Source organism: Microtus pennsylvanicus, chromosome 5 (genome assembly GCF_037038515.1).
Source record: "Microtus pennsylvanicus isolate mMicPen1 chromosome 5, mMicPen1.hap1, whole genome shotgun sequence".
Taxonomy (NCBI): Eukaryota; Metazoa; Chordata; class Mammalia; order Rodentia; family Cricetidae; genus Microtus; species Microtus pennsylvanicus.
In genome coordinates, this window is record NC_134583.1 from 64,324,749 (window position 1) to 64,343,566 (window position 18,818).

The following is an 18,818-nucleotide window of genomic DNA, read 5'->3' on the forward strand; positions in this document are numbered from 1 at the left end:
GACGTTCATTAGCCTATGCGGTACCTCTTCCTTACAGACACACCATGCAGCTCCTTTGCATATTTAAAGCTTTGGAGCTGGTGTGTTTTTGTTACTGTGTTGGACGGATTCCTCACTTATATTCCACATGCTAGTCTCTTACTAAAAATGTGATTTGCAAATATTGTCTCCCATAATCAAGTGATATGCTTCCACCTTATTAGAATTTCCTTAGATACATCCACTGTCTACTTTGGCTGATGTCCAGTTTACCTTTTCATTGCTGTTGCTTGTGCTTTTTAGTGTCACAGCTAAGGAATTATTGCCAAGCCTGGGACCATAAATATTTATGAGCCCAACATTATAAAGATCTATCTTTTCTTCTAGGGGTTTCGTAGTTAATAGTTTTCATCTCTGATCCAGCTTGAGTTAATCTTTATATATAATATATGGTATGAACAATAACCAAAGAAAGCGAAAAGCATAGTTTGTTGTAGGGCTTGCCTTCATTCTTTTGCTTTCGGATATTTAGTTGCTTCAGAGTCACTTGTTTAAAAAAATACTCCTTCCCCATTGAATTGTTTTGACTTTCTTATTGCAATTACATTGAGCACACGTGTGAGATTGATTTCGGGACCCTTGCCTCCATTCCTTTATCAGCGTAACCATCCTTATAGCAATCTCCAACTGTTTAGTTATTGTGACCAGGAATACCAACTTTGTTCGTATGTGTATGGGAGGGGATGGAGAGTGGAGGGAGAGAAGGAGATGGGAGGGAGAGAGGGAGATAGGGGCAGGAGAGGAGAGAGAGAGACCCAGAAAGAAAGAGAGATTCAGAGAGAGCAAGAGATATTCAGAGAGAGGAGAGAGTACGTGTGGTGTGGAACTCTGAGTCTTCTCACACTCATCAAGTCCTCTACCATGGAGCAACACTCTGAGCCCCAACTTTGTTAATAAAAGATTATTCTGTCCATTCTGGATCCACTAGATTTCTCCATCAATTTAAGATCGACTCGTTAATTTTCACAAAGAATCTAGCTGTGATTCCAACGTCGATGGAACCAAATAAGTAAATTTGGTAAAGAAATTTGTGTTTTATCATCTTTTTTTTTCCCAAGTCCTGGAACTGGCTTTGTAGACCAGGCTGGTCTCAAACTCAAAGAGATCCTCCTGCTTTGGCCTCCCAAGTGCTGGGATTAAAGGTGTGCATCACTACCACCCAGCTGAGTTTTCTCATACATGAGTGTATGTATTCTTGGATACCCACACACACATGTTTACACATACATACCCAAAAAATGTTAAGAGAAAGAAGGAAGGACAAGGATCCCATAGTTTCCTCAAGAATACACCCCAATGACCTGCTGGCCTCTCTTGAAGCCTCACTTCTTAAAGTTTTCATTCCTAGGTCTAGAAAGATGGTTCAGCAGTGGAGTGTGCACTGCTCCTGCAGTAGACAGAGCTCAGCTCTAAGCCCCAGCATGCAGTGGCTCAAAACCACCTGCAACTCCAGCTCTAGGGGATCTGATGGCCTCTTCTGCCCTCCGTGGGCACTTATACCCACGTACACACACTCACTCATACACAGCCACATGCAAATACATAGAATTAAAAATAAAGGAAGTGTGTTTGTGCCTTTTAAAGAAAGTTTCCACAACTCGGTGGTACCAACCTGGGGGGTAATCTTTGAGGGAACACTAATGATCTAAACTATAGGACTGGCAGAAAATAAGGTGAAACACAAGTAATGGCCACGGGAACAAAAATAAAACACTAGGGGACGGTGTCCCTACCATCTTGAATTGGGGGATAATTTTAAAAGTAAGTTCTCAAAAGTCACACACTAAAAAAAAGCAAAAATTAATGCATAAACTTAAAATAACTACAGAACAGTAAAGTATCTGAGACCAAGTTAAAAGCACTGGCTGTATGAGCTCAGTGGCAGAGTTGTTCTTAGCATGCCTAATATCTAGGGTGCTGTCCCCAGGACAGTCATTTAAGGAGTTGAAAATTTTAAATAGTTTACTTAAAAATAAAGTTTACAGACCATACCATAAACAAAGAGACAACTGCTTTAATATACAAAGAGCTCTCATAAAGAATAGGAACTGCTCATAGAGATTATTTATAAGTAGACACACAATATACATTTAATGAAGAGTTTGCTGTGAAGCCATAAAGACCTGAGTTCAGATCCCCAGAACCCATGTAAAATCTGGTTGTGGCAGAGCAAACTATAACCCTAACGTTGGGGCATAGAAACAGGTAGATCATAAGGGGCACTGCCGAGCCAGACTATCCCAAACAGCAAGTGCTAGGTTTAGTGAGAGACCCTGCCTCAAATACTAGGGTGGAGAAGTAACTGAGGAAGACAACCTGATATCAGCCTGCACACACATATAGGAAGAAAGGAAGGAAGGAAGGAAGGAAGGAAGGAAGGAAGGAAGGAAGGAAGGAAGGAAGGAAGGAAGGGAAAGGAGAGACTGATAACCAAGCTAATTAAGGTAAGGGAATGGATTGACAAGCACTCTTCACAATGGGAAAGAACATGGATGTGTTTCTAGTGGCCTACAAGGATCTGAGCTGGTACAATCCCTTTTGGTATTTGATACAACCAAATAGTCTATTTCTATGAGTCTCTGCCACCAATGTTTCAAATATATCAACAAATGTGTAAGCAAAAGGAATTTTAGAATAACTGCAAACTAACAGAAAAGTTTGAAGTACCCTAAAGAGCTCTTTCTTCCTGAATCAAAGGAAAATAAATTGCTGACCATCTAAAAATACATCCAAATGCATGCTAATTGCTTTGGGATAAAGTCATATCTGATTTCCTGAAAGCTGGGAAGTTCTAGTTAGTCTCACTACAACCACCAAAGGCAAGAAATTAACATGGACACCATCCAAGCCCCACATTTCTTTTAGTCTCTGGATTGCATTCACACAGAGGATCCAGTTTGCAATCAAACATTGCTTTTTAATATTTCCTTTCTCTTCTCCTTCTCCTCTCTTGACTGGGGGCAGAAACCAAGGGCTTACTCAGCTTAGGCAAATGCTCTACCACTGAACTACACCCCCAACCTTAAAAAAATTCTCTAAATTGCCCACACTGGCCTTGACTATTTGATCCTCCTCAATAGCAATCTCCCAAGTAGTTGGGATCTCAGGCCTGCTTCACCCGGCCTGGCTTTGGTCTTCAGTCAGCAACAGTTCCTTCATCTTTTCTTACTAGTTAAAGTCTTGACACCCTAAAAACCACCAGCTTGCTCTTGGAAAATTTAATTTGTGTGAGTTCTTCACGATCAGATTCAAGTTGTACATCTTGAAAAACACAGGAGTGCAGGGCGGCAGTGGCTCACGCCTTTAATCCCAGCACTTGGGAGGCAGAAGCAGATGGATCTCTCTCAGTTCGAGACCAACCTGGTGTACAGAGCTAGTTCCAGGACAGGCTCTAAAGCTACAGAGAAACCCTGCCTTGAAAAGAAGAAGAAGAAGAAGAAGAAGAAGAAGAAGAAGAAGAAGAAGAAGAAGAAGAAGAAGAAGAAGAAGAAGAAGAAGAAGAAGAAGAAGAAGAAGAAGAGGAACAACAACAACAACAAGAACAACAACAACAAGAAGAAGAACAAGAAGAAGAAAGACACAGGAGTGATGCTATATTTCTCTCGAGGATGCTGGGCTTGCATGTGTTGGCTCCTGTGATGCTAACTTCGATTACTTCCCTGAGATGGTATCTTTTTTTCCCCTTTTAAGTTCATAAGCAATTTGTGGGAGGTATTTTAAAATTATGTAAACACCCTGTTTCTCATCAGAGACTTTTTGAAACAGCTTTATTGATTCACATATTTAAAGTGCATAATTTGATGAGTTTTGACATATGTCTACAGCTGTGAAAACATCCCCACAATCATGCTCGCAAACCTATCTGTCATCTCCTAACATTTCCCCTTTTTCTTTCCTGTCATCCTTCCTTCTCATCCTTTCCCACACTCTTCCTATCTGCAGGCAACCACTGACGGCTTTTCTGTCACCACAGAATAATTTATGTTGTCTGAGACTTGGTACATTGAATCACCCGTTCTTTGTCGCCCTCTTCCCCCTCCCGTCCCCTGTGGCCTGGATTCTGTCACTATGATAACCCTGAAATTCCTCCACGTTGTGTATGTCAGCAGCCCACCTCTTTGCTGATACGCACCACACCCTTCTGTGCAGAATTCACAGTTTCTATGCCTTGGTTGGGTTTAATTAATTGATTCTTTTTTTTAAACTTTGTATTAAAGGCACAGTTTTGTTTTTCAAAGTTCTGGGGCTTGGGTCAAGATCAAGATACTGATTGTTTGGCGAGGGTTGCTTCCTGCTTTCCCAGGTGCCATCTTGTTGCTATTTCTAGAATCAGGAAACCACTGGAACAATTTTGTCACTTGTTTCCCATCTCTCATAGATCACCATCTCCATTGCTTGATGTCTGCTGTTTTTAAAGCCATTGTCTCATAATTTGTCTAGCATTTTTTTTACTTGTTTTTTTTTGGGGGGGTGGGGGATCATCCTAGCCAATCCATTTGGTTGGAATCATCAGACTTTGAATGATTGAATAGATTTTATGAATATATTTGTCTATTTATAGACATTTAATTTCCTATTGTGTTGCTATGATTCTTTACTACCATAATACATTTTAGTGTTCAAATTATCTTCCACTTGGTCAGGAGGCATAAGCATCACTAATGTAAAATAGCATTTCTCTGCTAAAACCTATAGAGCGGGAGTGGAGGAAGGTAGCCAGAATGACAAGACAAGGGACGTTATCAGAGAAAGGAGGGAGCAATATTATTGCTTTAGCTGTAACTGTCTGAGGGACCTACTCAAAAGAAGAGGTACCCATTTGATCCTCACTAAAGCCACGAAGATGCCTGGTGGGTCTGGTGGCAAGCCATAGAACTATTGAAAGGTTGCTCTTGGTATTTGTAACATAAATCAAAATAGCAGTTGAAGAGACCATTGGGGAGTCTAGAGGAATCCTATTCCTGCCAGTAGTCCTGATGGTGACAGACAGCTGCCTGGCAGAAGAATGATGCTTCTTGACACCATTAAGGAAATATTAGAGAAGGGGAGGTGACATTTGTTCTTCTTTGTTCTAAAAATACCTTTAGTTAAATGTTTGGGCCTCCCAAGCACTTAGTCAGGTACTGGCAATACAGCAAATACAATGGACATGCTCTACTCTCTGGGAACTGACATGTCAGGTAAATATGTTTAAATAAGAGAACATAAGTTGTCTCATGAAAACACGTGAGATTCCGACCCTGAATACGTCAGTTCTTTACAGAGAACTGGGCTCCCACTTCAATAGCAGAGAACCAGAATGATGCCAATTTACTAGTTGTACTTGACTCATATCTGCATTCTGATGAGAATCAGAGAATCTCAGGGACGGTTTGCAAAGGAGATGGCATTTGAACTTGGCTTTGAAGTGGAATTTGTGAGGTAGACACAATGGGGAGCAAAGGCCTCCCGTTCACACAGAACAGCATGTTCAAGCCACAGAGCTACTGAAAGACACAATAAACTGGCTGTAGTTCAATGTCACTGGATCACGAAATAGGGATTCTGAGAAATGGGGTAGGGTAGGCTCCTGAAAGCCTTTATGTTACGTGAGGGGTTTCAGATGGCGTTCTATAGAATGCAGCTATTCAGGAAATTTTTAGCCTTCGAGCCATTCAAGAGCATTTAGCGGCAGCGGGAGCTCATCAGATTTACTGGCTAGGAAAACCTCTTTGCCAGCAAAATAGATACTTAGGTGAAGGAGATAAACAGGGTGGTAGGAAGATCATACATTCATTAGCAAGAACTACAAAGAGCCTAATATGTACTAATATGTAATTCTTCTACATGCGGAGATTCGAGGAACAGGGCAGACATGTGCCTTGTTCTCCCAAACTTCCCAGAGAATCAGAGACTCAAAGAATAAACAAATGGCAGAGAAGTTTTGTTACAAATGTGATTAATGCTATGGAAAGTCTAGAATAGTTTCAGAGTACGTAACTGGGAGCGTCAAAGTGAGGAAGAGCACGAAGAGATGAGAAGGGAGAAGGCAAGGCTTTCTTGAACAAGGAGACGGGAGCCTTTTAGAAAACGAAAGGCTGAATGCTTGAAGCAAGGTGAACAAGGAGGTGATGAAAGGCCATGGCTACGGGTAATGTTGGGGGATGACAAAGATACTACATGTGGAGCCAAGAGCCCTCAGCGCCTTGGCATTATTTTAAGATGGACCGTAAGATGATGATGGTGTTTTTATTTAAAGTTAGAACATCCAGGCTGTTGGATGGGAATTGTCCCAACACACGGCAAACAGAATGAGCATGCGCACTGCTGGTGACAGCGAAATCATGACCCTTCACCCACTTGGGAATGCAAATGGGCACAGATTATTTTAATAGCATTCTGTTGTTTCTCATCCAGTTAAATATGCATGTATTCTGGGGTGCGGCAATTCTGTTCTAGAGGTATGCTAGTCAGCTCTCTTCTTACTATAACAAATACCTGAGATAATCTACCATGAGAATAAGAAAAGGGTTTTGCTGTTGTTTGTTTGTTTGTTTGTTTCCAGCTCACCGTTTTGGAGCGTTCAGCCATTGATCAGTTGATCCCATTGCTTATGAGCTTGTGGTTCAGAGTATACTACTGCAGAAGTACAAGGCAGAGCAGAAATACCTTGTGGCTGAGAAGGCCAAGAGAAAAGGAACAGGGGTTCCCACTATCCCTGTCAAAGATAGATACACCCACAAAGACTTGAGAAGCTCTCACAAGGCACCTAAAGACTCCACCATTTCCCAGTGGTGCCATGCTGGGGAAAAACCTTTACCACATGGCCTTTCGAAGGCATTTTGTAACTCAAACTATAGCACCAGGTATAGTTGAGAGAAATGAAGACATGTACAATTGTGCCAACGTTTCCTGGGGAGATGCAAAATAATGTCTACTCATCCCAGATGGGGCATCTACCACAGACCAGAGTCATAGTGCCACCAAAGGCCAGCTTTAATAAACAAGGGGTTTACTGGGTCCCTTACAGGGATATGGGTGAGGAAGTACAGGAGCAGAGGTAACGCAAAGGCCGCTGCATCACTGATAAGCTCACCTCAGCCTGGATAACCGCTCAGGAAAGCTGCACCTGGAAGCTTTCAGAATGAACACATGAAACTCCTTCAGTTAGAGTCTTTTCTCCCTGGAAATTGTTCATTGCTGATAGGACCTTGGAGGGTAACCTTGTGAACTTGACTGGTTTCAGCATTTCCCAAACTTGTGAGGAGTTTTCTTCCTCCCTCCAGGAGGGAATGTTTGAATTCAGATGAAATTGTTCCACAGATGTCCACTGTGTAATAGTAATAGTCCCTAACTAAAAGCAATAACTGATCAATAGAAGGACTGGCAAGCAAGTTTTGGTATATCTATTCAATGGATATTACCCACAGAAAAGAAACAAATTTGGCACACAGAGCATATAAATAAATCTTCGATTTGTTCAGCTAGAGAAATCAGACGGAAAAGGGTATATAGGGCGTGACTCCATTATATGAGCTTCCAGAATGAGAGTACTGATTTGTGGAGATGTGAACCGTAGAAGTAGTTTTTAGGTGCTCAGTGTATGGGAGAGGATGGGAGAAAGGGACTGAGAAGAGGCGCAAGGGAATTTTCTTGAGTGACAGAACCCTTTTATATTGATTGTGGTTGTGGTTACATGAATACCTTTGTCATAATACATGAGGGTTTCCCCTTTAAATGGGTGAATCATGTTTTGTGGAAAGCATAGCACCATAAGGAAAAAAGAAGAAAAAAGGGATTGAGAAAGGGACACTGGAGTTTTCAGGGTGTGCTAGAGGGGGTGTCAGTGAGAAAAGAGAGGAAGAAAAAACAAAGAGGATATTTCCAAAATAAAATGTCCTGCAGTTGCATTGAAAGAAGGGGGTGGTGGTGTTAAAATTAATTTTTAGGTCTCTAGTTGGGACAGCTTATGGACTGGTCCTTTTCCTATTGGCCTGCCACTTGGCTCCATTACAACACGCTTACCCTGTTTCCCCGTCCCATCTTGATAATTCTATCACTAGAGTATCAGGCTTTCTCAGGGTGCATTCCTTGGCTCTTTTATGGTATCATAGGAATGTTCATTAATGAAGTATCTAGCTGGGGTCCACATCTTCAGCTTTAATCAGTTGCACATAGAAAGTACTTATGACAACGTTGCGTCAGTCCTGGGTACCCACAGACTTCCGTTATTATTTCCTTAGTAATACAGTTTAGTAACTCTTTGTGGATATTCACTTTGTACTGGGTATTATAAATACTTCAGAGGTGATTTAAAGTTCATAAGAAAGCCAGGTGTGGTGGCATGTCCCTTTAATCTCAGCACTCAGGAAGCAGAGTCAGGGGGATCTTGGTGAGCTGGAGGCCAACCTTGTCTGCATAGTGAGAACCTATCTAAACACAAAAGCAAAACTGCACTATATAAGTGAATTTATTTTCTGTTTGCTCAGAGCTTGTCTGTTCTAGCTATGGTGTGTGCAGTGTAATTTCAGTCTCTGAGGTGTAATTGACTAGACTCAGCCATGTCAGTCTCTGTGTGGGGCACAGTTCCTCCATGGAGTCGTCAGAGCATTTACAGACTGAGTGACATTTGATTTCCTTTCAGTTACTCTGTCTCCTTTACAGCAAATGTATGTATACACATATGTATATATTTAAAATGATTGTGTTTGGTTGATAGATTATGTTATCTGTGATCATCATTTTTGGGTGGCAAAAGGTTGTAGTTATAAAGTATCATCAAAAAAATATGTTAGAGCCGGGCGGTAGTGGCGCACACTTTTAATCCCAGCACTCGGGAGGCAGAGGCAGGCGGATCTCTGTGAGTTCGAGGCCAGCCTGGTCTACAAGAGCTAGTTCCAGGACAGGCACCAAAGCTACAGAGAAACCCTGTCTCGAAAAACCAAAAAAAAAAAAATATGTTAGGTCTAATGCATTTGAGATCCGCAATATAGTGGTTAGGAGGGGGCTTTAGAATCAAACTATATACACACACACATACATATATGATGTGGGAGTTGATGTATGCTGTGAATATGTTTTTATTGCTATTGGTGAGTAAAGCTGCTTTCAGCCAATGGCTCAGCAGAGTAAAGCCAGGCTGAAAGAGATGTACAGAGAGAGTAGGCAGAGTCAGGGAGAAGCCATGCAGCCTCCACTGGAGGAGCCTGCCAAAAACTTTGCCGGTAGGCCATAACTTCATGGTGATGCACAGATTAATGGAGATGGGTTAGTTTAGGATATGAGAGCTAGCTATCAATATGCTTAAGCTACTGGCCAAACAGTATTATAAATAATATAGTTTCTGAATGATTATTTCGGGTCTAAGTGTCTGGGAACAAATGAGCAGCATTCCAACAACAATTTGGCGCCACTAACGTGGTCGACTATATCCATGTAAAACACACACATACACACACATATAAAATCTTAATCACAACCAGGCTGTGTTGGCACACACCTTTAATCTCAGCACTCGGGGGGCAGAGGCAGGTGGATCTCTGTGAGTTCAAGGTCAGCCTGGTCTACAGAGCTAGTTCTAGGACAGGCTCTAAAAGCTACAGAGAAACCCTGTCTCGAAAACCAAAAAAAAAAAAAAATCTTAAATCACTTATTACTTATGTGATTTTGGGAAAATTAATCACAACTGCTAGTAAAAGGGGTGTTAACACTCCCACCTCATTGGGTGTAGAAAGACAACAATTAGTGACTAATTAGTATTTGTAAAGTACTTAGAATAGTTTGGGATAGCACATTAAATACTGAAGAAATTGTAATTAATGATGTAAACACACTCTCTCCAGGAAAGCTTATCCATGTTCATGTTTTCAACTTCTTTCTCTTCATTACTGTGAAGACTTTCTCAATTTAAAAATATTGGTTGGGGATATAGCTCAGTGGTATAGTGCTACTTAGCATACATTTTTGCTATGTTGAGCATTGCAAAGAAAAATTTGTATATATGAATGTTTTGCTTGTGTATATGTGTGTACACCACATGTGTGCCTGATGTCTAAAAAGGCCAGAAGAGGATGATGGATGTCCTGGAACCGGAATTACAGACAGTTGTGAACTACGGTATGGGTGTTGGGAACTGAACTCGGGTCCTCTGGAAGAGTACCAAGTGCTCTTCACTATTGAGCTGTTTCTGCAGTCTCCATTTTGGTTTTTGATAAAGAGGAAAAATTAATCCTTGCCTTCCAAATACATAATTTGTGAAGTATTAGTCCAGTCATCTAGCCTTCTCAGTAAGGCAAGGATGAGCGATTGGAGAAAATTCGTGTTGAAGCAACCGTAGGAACTGAACGGAAAGACAAGTGAATAAATAGAGGAAAGGCCCTGTCTTAGTTTGCCTTCTTATTGCTGTGATGGACACCACAATGACAAGCAACTTGGGGAGGAGAGGGTTTGTTTCAGCTCACAGTTTATAGTTCATCATACAGGGAAGTCAGAGCAGGAACTCAAGGCAGGAACTGAAGCAGAGGCATGGAGGAGTGCTGCTTACTGGCTTGCTCCCAATGGCTTGGAACCCACTTTCTTTTTTTTTTCTACTTTTTTTTCCCTACTCCCTCCCTCCCCCCAGAGTTTCTCTATATAACAGCCCTGACTGTCCTGGAACTTGCTTTGTAGACCAGGCTGGCCTCAAACTCACGGATATCCACCTTCCTCTGCCTCCCAAGTACCTGTAGCTTACTTTCTTATACAGCCTGGGGTAGCAGGCCCAGGGATGGTGCTACCCACAGTGAGCTGAGCCTCTCCACACCCATCAATCAAGAAAATGCCGATAGATCCGCCTATAGGCAAACTCTGTCGGGGTTCTTCTTCCTAGATGATTCCAGTTTGTGTCAGTTTAACAAAGAAACTAACCAGGATAGGTCCTATTTAACTTTGAAGCTGGGGATTTATGGTAAAGCACTAGCATTCAGGAGACAGAGGCAGGCAGACCACTGAGAGTTTGAGGCCAGTCTGGCCTACATAGAGAGTTCTAGGCTAACCAGGCTACATAGTAAGTCAGACCCACGTCTCAAAGCTTACTGGCATTTACTTGGTACTCTTCATTTTATATTTTATAATTTTTTTCAAAAAATGTTTATAGGCTCATAAAATTAAAAACACTAATTTATTTATTTACTACAACACACATTTCTCCCAGAACAGAACAGACAGTCACATAGCTTGTTTCATGGGAGAGAGTGGAGCATGTCTAAGCCAGTTGGAGGATTTAGGACAGAAAAGAGCCAAAAGGAAGTAATCTGCAGAGTGAGTTTTCTGAGAAAGCAAAAGGGAACAGGCTTTAAGTAGAGGAGAAATATGGCAATCACAAGAAGCACTGTGTGCATCGAATATACAAGAATATATGTATCTATGTGCACTTAATATACAAGAATATATGTACCTATGTGCACTTAACTTAGCCTTATATTGCCTCATCTACCTGTAGGTCTGCATCTTATTGTATTTACATTCAGGTATGCGCCTACATTGTACTTTTTTACAATTATTGCACTAATTATAGCTCCATGCTTTATGTTGCTGTATCTTATTGTATCTATATATAGATTTATATGCTTTACGGGTATTTATCTTACAGTATTCACAATTAGGTGTTCACATGTTTTTCTGCGGACTAGTCTGGAATCTGCCTTTTCATTCTTTTATTGTAACCAAGTCCTCCGGCCAGTATTTTCCCTCTCCACCTTTTCCTGCCGCCGCGAGTGGCTGGATGCTTTTCATGCCATCTCACGTCGCCGGACTTCGGAGCTAGTTAACAGTTTTCACCCTTCCCAGTGTCGTGAGTTAGTATCTTGATGATGAAGTACTTAAAAGCGATACCCCAAGTGATTATTTCTTGAGTAGAAATGAGTGGAAGTGGAATTTGCTGAGTCAAGGGTGTGTAAAATTTTAGGCGTAAAATCGTTTTGAAACCTCACAAGCGGTCTCAGGTACGCATTCGTCACCTGAGGAGAGGCTCGAGCAGAGAGGTTAAATAATCTGGCTCAAGGTCAAAAGTAATTAGATGTGGGTGAATTTAAAAACGGGGCGGGCTCCTCCGGCAGCAGCAAGGGTGGAATTTGCGGTTTGGTGGATTTTTTTTTTTAAAGGCGTGTTTCTGTGAGGGAGGGGGGCCGGGCAGAGGGGAAGGAAACTTGTGTCGCAGTAAAGAAGGAGGAGGGGAGGATCGGACTCAAACCCGAACCGGCCTCGGCGAGAAAGGCTGCGGTCTGCTCTCGCCAGGCCCCGAAGACATTTGCGGGGAACCTCGGAGTTCCCCGACAGCTCCGGTGAGGTCCCGGCCGCGTCGGGCCGTTGCCAAGCGTCTGCCCTGTCCAGCAGGCCTAGTTGCTAGGGCCTCCATCTTGGGGCTTCGAGCCCCGCGCCCCCGGAAGGGGTTGCCAGTAGGGCATTCACTTCCGGTCTGGGGCCTGCGGCGGCAGCGGTGGCGGCGGCGGCGGCGGCAGCGGGTCGGTGTAGAAAATGGCGCTGGTGCAGCGGCTCGGGCCTGTCCCCGCGGCGCTGCGGAGGGCTTGAGGCTCGCGAGCCTCGTTCCCCGCGCCCCACGCGCTCGTGCACTTTACACACATGAGGTGAGCGGACCGGAGGGGAGTCTCGCTCGGGGTCGGGAGGCAGCCGTCGGCGCTGCCGCAGGACCCCTTGGGCTGCGGGGCGGCGGTAGCACGGGGCAGTCCCCGGGGTGCGCGGGCCTGGGTGGGAGCCCGCGGGCGGCCTGGGAAGCTTCGGCCCCGCGCGGGCTGCGGCGCTGGGCTCGGTCGTCCTGGGCTCGGAGGCCCGCAGCGCTGCAGCCCGCAGCCCCGCCCCTCCCCCACCGCGCGGGCGCTCTGCCGCAGAAGCTCCGTTTTCACGCGCATCCCCCCCTCCCCCGTTTTTTTTTTGTTTGTTTTTGTTTCCTGTTTCAGAGAATTGGAAGCTAAAGCTACCAAAGACGTAGAGAGAAATCTTAGCAGGTAAGATGGGCGAGCCTTCAGTCTCCCGCCCCCTTTATAATCGTGTGTTTCTACTCTGCTTCTGCTTCGCCCTTCCTGGGTTTACGGACTCTACCCCTCCCGCCCCCCCCATCCCGTGTCATTTGCTTTCGCACGCAGGGAACAGACATTCGGGAGAAACGTCCTCAGGGAATATTGCATGGGGGGGGGCATTGCAGGGAGACGCGTAATTAAGAGTGTGTTCGTTCTTAAAAAGAAAAGCAAAAGGCAGTTCTTGTAAACTTAGTTAAAGCATTCTCACCCTTTTAGAATTTAATTAGGGGACTTGTGCATTAATTACTATTGTAAATGGTTGCAGGCATTGTGTGACTCATGATTGAGGCGGCCCTTATGGCGGGCTGTCAAACTGTTTTGGCTTCCCCGTTATTACTTTGTAGCTAAATTGTTGCCTTTATAAAAAGATACTATGTGTTCGCATTTTTTCCCTCTCTGTCTCTGCACATTGTAGTCAGGCGGATTCTGTTGCATTGGAAACAGTTTTGTCCTTGAACTTCATCGAGCATAAACTGCGTTTTGTTTTCTTTGAAACTACATTTTAGTCTGTGTTCAGTGTGTGCTCTTTTTATCAGCTGGGAAAGTAATTAAAAATCGTTCTCAGTAAGTGATTATCACTTCTGTTGGGCCTGAGTGCTCTGAGTGCTTTTGCACTGGTAACTTAAGCATCAAATACTACCTCAAAGAAAAGGGTTGTTTCTTGTCCCTCACCCCCAAGTGATGCATTTCTGGAAAACGTTTGGTTTTATTGAGCTGTAATTGCTTCACCATCAGGGAATTGTGCTATACTTAACCCTTTTTCTGAGCCATTTTAAAACAGGCTTTCCTTTCCCTATTCACTTTTTTCTTTTGCATCATATTTGGACTCACAGAAACTTCGAGATTAATACAATCTGAACAGCTTCATTTATGACTTACGTTTGTTTGTTGGAAGTTCTAGGCTTATGTTGGGGTTATTAACACACTTGTAATTGCACAAATACTTTTCACCATGTAGAAATTATTGCAAATTTCTGGCTCTTTGAATTTATGTTAATCTGTTGGGGTGACTGTTAAAGAATCTGTTCTGTTGGCAAAGGAACAGGATTGGCTTACCCAGTGAGAGGTTTTCTGGAACTCTAAATAATTACAGAATCATTTAAAGGGACATTAAAGCTGCTATCAGTGGCTAAATAACTGTCATCTGTATGCTTAAACAAGTTATGTTGTCAAAAACTGGGAAAGAAATAATAAGATACAGAGCCAAACAAAATAGATTGAATTATTAAGGTGTAATTTTAGTAACAGTGTAGGTGTTGGGTCTTTTTCTCCCTCCATTTTTGTTTCGGCAGGCAGCCACATAGGTCTTGTTTCTGTGAGGGTACCTAGACCTTAGGTAAACATTGTAATACAAGCATGGTTTTTACTTCATCATGATCGGGCAGAACTTGGACTCTCTTCTATTGGCCTTGTATCAGAGTTTGAATTCCAGCTCTGCCTCTTAAAATGACCTTGACTCTTGGCAAGTCACTTGGCCTTTCTCTGTCTAATCTATGAAATGAGAGGCTTGATCCATCCAGTTGCTAAGGTCTCTTAGGCCCCTTGGGTTACATAAAAAGGAATCCATTGCTGTCACTGTCCATAGAAGGCATGTACAATCTGGTGGGGAAACTATAATATGTGCATAAATAATGGTAATACAAGGTAGTCGTGATGTAGGGGTCAGAAGGGGATGGTGGTCTACCATGTGCTTGAAGCACCTCAGTTGATCATATAATGTGAAAAAGAAAAATATTGAGATTTTTTTTTTTTAAAGCACTGTCCAGTGAGAAGGGAGCAATTAAGGTGCTTTGAGTAGAGAAAGAGGTGATTAGATTAGATGGACACATGCTTCAAGTAAAAAGTGTCAATCTTTGCCTGGTGGTGGTGGTGCAAACCTTTAATCCCAGCACTCGGAAGGCAGAGACAGGCAGGTCTCTGAGTTCGAGACCAGCCTGGTCTACAAGAGCTAGTTCCAGGACAGGCCCCAAAGCTACAGAGAAACCCTGATTGGGAAAACAAAAAAACAACAACAAAAAATCAATCTTTATTAGTACCCTACTCAGGACTCCGTGGCAGGTAGTATTCACCCTAGTAAACTTAGCATTTTCTAGGAACCAGTGAGGGATGAATGTGGGTAAACTTAACAACTAATCATCATCTGCTTGCTGTACTCATCCAAAGACTTTGCATGCCTCCTTACCCTCAAGAGGCTGGGTGAATTAAGGGTTCTTAGCCTTGCTTTACATATAAAGGTTTGAGATATAAAGAGGTTGAGTAACTACAGGAGTCTTACCACTGGGCATTGCAGGAGTCATCAGCCTGCATGCTCGGTTTAAACTCTTACTGAAGGTAACACGCTTCACTTTGAAAAATTGGAACATTTCTTTTCAAAAGTAGACCCTACAACCGCATGCGGTATGTTTATCTTGGACCTTTTCACTATGGACACTGCTTATATTTTACAGCAGCTAATTAAATTATTTGAGGACTGTCCTTTGTAGTGTAGGATGTCCAGCATCTACCAGGAGTACTCCCTACTCAGTGTTTGTAATGATCAGAGTGTTTTCAGATTCTGACAAACATCTCTGGTAGAAGGTGGGAATGGGGGGCAGGACTGTTGGAGATCTTGGTTCAGGTTTTGAAAAGTCCTAAGTATATAAATGATGAATTCATATAAGCCTCTCTTTTTGTATAATGGAAACCCAGCAAACCCCAATATGTGTGTCCAGCTTGAAAGCTCTGTTTTGTGTGTGTCAGAGCTGTGTTGCCATTCTTTCCAGGGATGGTGGCAAACCCTTACCAAGATAGTCCAGGTGTCCAGTGGCAGTGAAGCAAAATGGTAAAACAGACATTTTTCTCATTAGGTTAGCTAGCATTTAAAATTCACTTTTTGACCTTTAGAATTGTCTCACTTTGCAGCACCATGTACTTCATTCAAAAGAGGGAGCTGTGATGTCTAGATGAGGGTGACTACCATTGGAGTGGAGCTTAGGAACCAAATCCAAGTTCAGAGAGGATGTTAGAACAGAAGAAATGAAGACTCCAAATCCAGTAAGCATACAGGAATTTGGTCTCGCAGAAAGAGCAAGTAATTAATCAGACTCTCTTAAGGTATGTTATCTGGAGGGCTTTGAATGTCAGGCTGAGAACTTACACATTTAGATGGTCTAAGGGGCCTCTGCCTGCCTTATGGTAAGATGCCAGTGTGATAGGAAACTCTTCTAGCCTAGGGGTTGTGACCAGGTGTGTACGTGCTGGAAGGGAGAGGTGAGAAGATGAGTTACTGAGGAAGTGGAACCTGGGATTTCAAAGCAGATTAGTAGTGAGGGGTGTTCTGCATTTAGGGTAAATGAGAGATTGACCCAGTCTCCAATGAAATTTATGTGAGGAGAAACAATGATAAGTTACAGTCACAGTTTAGAGGGGAGACAGAAACCTTCCATTAACTACTACAACTCAGTTGATGCAAAACAAACTTTTTTTTTTTTTTTTTTTTTTGCGTGTATGGGTGTCCAGAAGAGGGAAAGGGAATTGGATCCCCTGCAAGTGGTGTTACGGATGGTTGTGAGGTGCCGTGTGAATCAAGCCTGGATCTTTTAGAAAAGCAGCCAGTGCTTTTAACTGCTGAGTCATTCCTCTAGCCCCCAGTTGTTACACTTTTTGAAAGTATATTTGGAGGCTAAAGTTACAGAGTTAGTGAATAGTCAGAGCTAGATCTTAAGGCATCAGTTGGTGTCTATTCTTAAGTGAGAATGCTGATTGAGGGACTATCTAGATTTACAGAGCTGGAACTCCAACAGGTCTTCTCACTCAATTCTGGTCTTTTTGCACAGTAGATAAAACATAATGTACATTTCTGTTCTTTGGACAGAAAAACAAAACAAAACAATTATCTCACTATGTCTCATGCCCATTCTAGTGCTTTCTATAATTTAGGAATATTGTGTAAGTAGAAGTTAGCAAAATTTGTGATAGTGATCCCTGCTCCCCAAACCAACTGTTAAATGCCATTGCACAGCAAATACAAAAGGTTGCCCGTATAGCATCTAACCTAGGATACTTTTGACTGAACCATGAATATCTGAAACAGATGCTATATCACAAGAGACCCAAGACAACAGAAGTGAGCCAGGCTGTACCTCTCTCTAGATAAGGCTATTTGTTGTTGCTGGTCTCCAGTTGTTTAGGTGAAAAATCATCCTGATTTGCTAGGCTTTGCTGTTGTTTTTTTTTTGCTCTGATGTGGTTTGTAGACTAGGCTTCTTTCTAGCTTAATTTGGAGATGATGTGGTGAATTAGCTGCTAGGATAAATGAATACGGACTTGGGGCTTAGCTTAAAACTGACTCTGCTCTGGAAAATTTGAACATGAACATTATAAAAAGAATAGTTTATAATCTCTTTTGAATTTTGGCATATTAAATATATCTGAAAGTATAATTTGAAAGGCATAAAGTCTTTTACAGTTTGATTTTATGACAAACTCAGAAGTATTGCCCACGATTGGAAATACTAAAATGGCATGTGTTATATGTATTCTTTTCAGTTTGGATACTCTTACTCCAGATTGAGATAGCATTCACCAAATTTTCATTTAAAAAAAAATTATTTGAGGGCTGGAGAGATGGCTAGGCAATTAAGAGCTCTTGTTGCTCTTGCAGAGGACCCAAGTTGCACTCAGTTCAGTTCTTAGTGCCTGAGTTGGCTGGCTCACAACCACTTGTAACTCCAGCTCTGGGGGATCTACTAGCCTCTTCTGGACTCCATGGGTACTTGGCACTCACATATGCACATGCACACATAATTAAAAATACAATTAATCTTAACAAAAAGTCATTTGTAACCTTAAGCAAAGTACCAAAACTAGGGTAACATGCTCGTGCTTTTCATGATTCTTTATCATTACACTCTATCCCCAAAATACAGCATTATAGTACATAACAGTCAAATGACCAAACATGTAACATTTAACTTTACACTAGGGTCTGGAGGATGGCCCAGCGGTTCAGAGCACTGTCTGCTCTTCCAAAGGTCCTGAGTTTAATTCCCAGCAACCATACGGTGGCTCACAACCATCTGTATGAGATCTCGTGCCATCTTAAGGAAGAGACCTGGTCAGTAGTCCTCATCAACTTAGACCATGTAACCATGGACAAGTTCAACAGAACTGCCGTATATGGGCTGCCCATGCATGCTTCAGTATTGCCAGGGCATACATTTCATAGGTTTATATTTACTTATTTTCAGTTGTCATGGTGGGTTTTCTTTTCACCATTTCTTGATCCAGGGTTGCATTAGCTGTCTTGTCTCTGAAGCTTCCTTGCTACCCCTTTTGTGAGAGTGCAATTTTGATTAGTTGTTTTACATAATTCAATTTGGGGTTGTCCTATCACTTCTGAATGATCAGATTGAGGTTAAATCTCCTTGGTTGAAGTGTGTCTCACCATTGGTGATGTATGTGTTCTCAGCACATCTCTGCAGGTGTTCTTGACCATTTGAAAGGAATTTTCTGTACATTATTCAACACTTGCACCTTTATGCTGGCCTAGTTAATGTTTCTTTCATTATAGGAAATGCTATAATTTCAGTTTAGTTTAATCTGAAACCCAAGTTTTAAAATTACAGAAATTTTAAATCTACTTTAAATTGACTAGTGGTTGTGATTGCTACTTTTTTTTTTTTTTAAAGAGTGTATCTTTTTATTTCTTTCTCTTTGTTTTTTTAAGACAGGTTTCTCTGTAGCTTT

General features: G+C 42.2%; 1 protein-coding gene across 4 annotated transcripts in view; it reads left to right on the top strand.

Moving 5' to 3' along the window:
- The first annotated feature begins 12,489 nt into the window (after positions 1–12,489).
- Positions 12,490–18,818, top strand: part of Tnrc6a (trinucleotide repeat containing adaptor 6A) — an 82,031-nt gene continuing 75,702 nt past the window's right edge. For all 4 annotated transcript variants that reach the window (XM_075972114.1, XM_075972118.1, XM_075972117.1 and 1 more), the window contains exons 1-2: positions 12,490–12,641; positions 12,972–13,019. In XM_075972114.1, the coding sequence (XP_075828229.1) occupies positions 12,637–12,641; positions 12,972–13,019 (53 nt within the window). In that variant the 5' untranslated portion in view covers positions 12,490–12,636. The remainder of the gene's footprint in view (positions 12,642–12,971; positions 13,020–18,818) is intronic.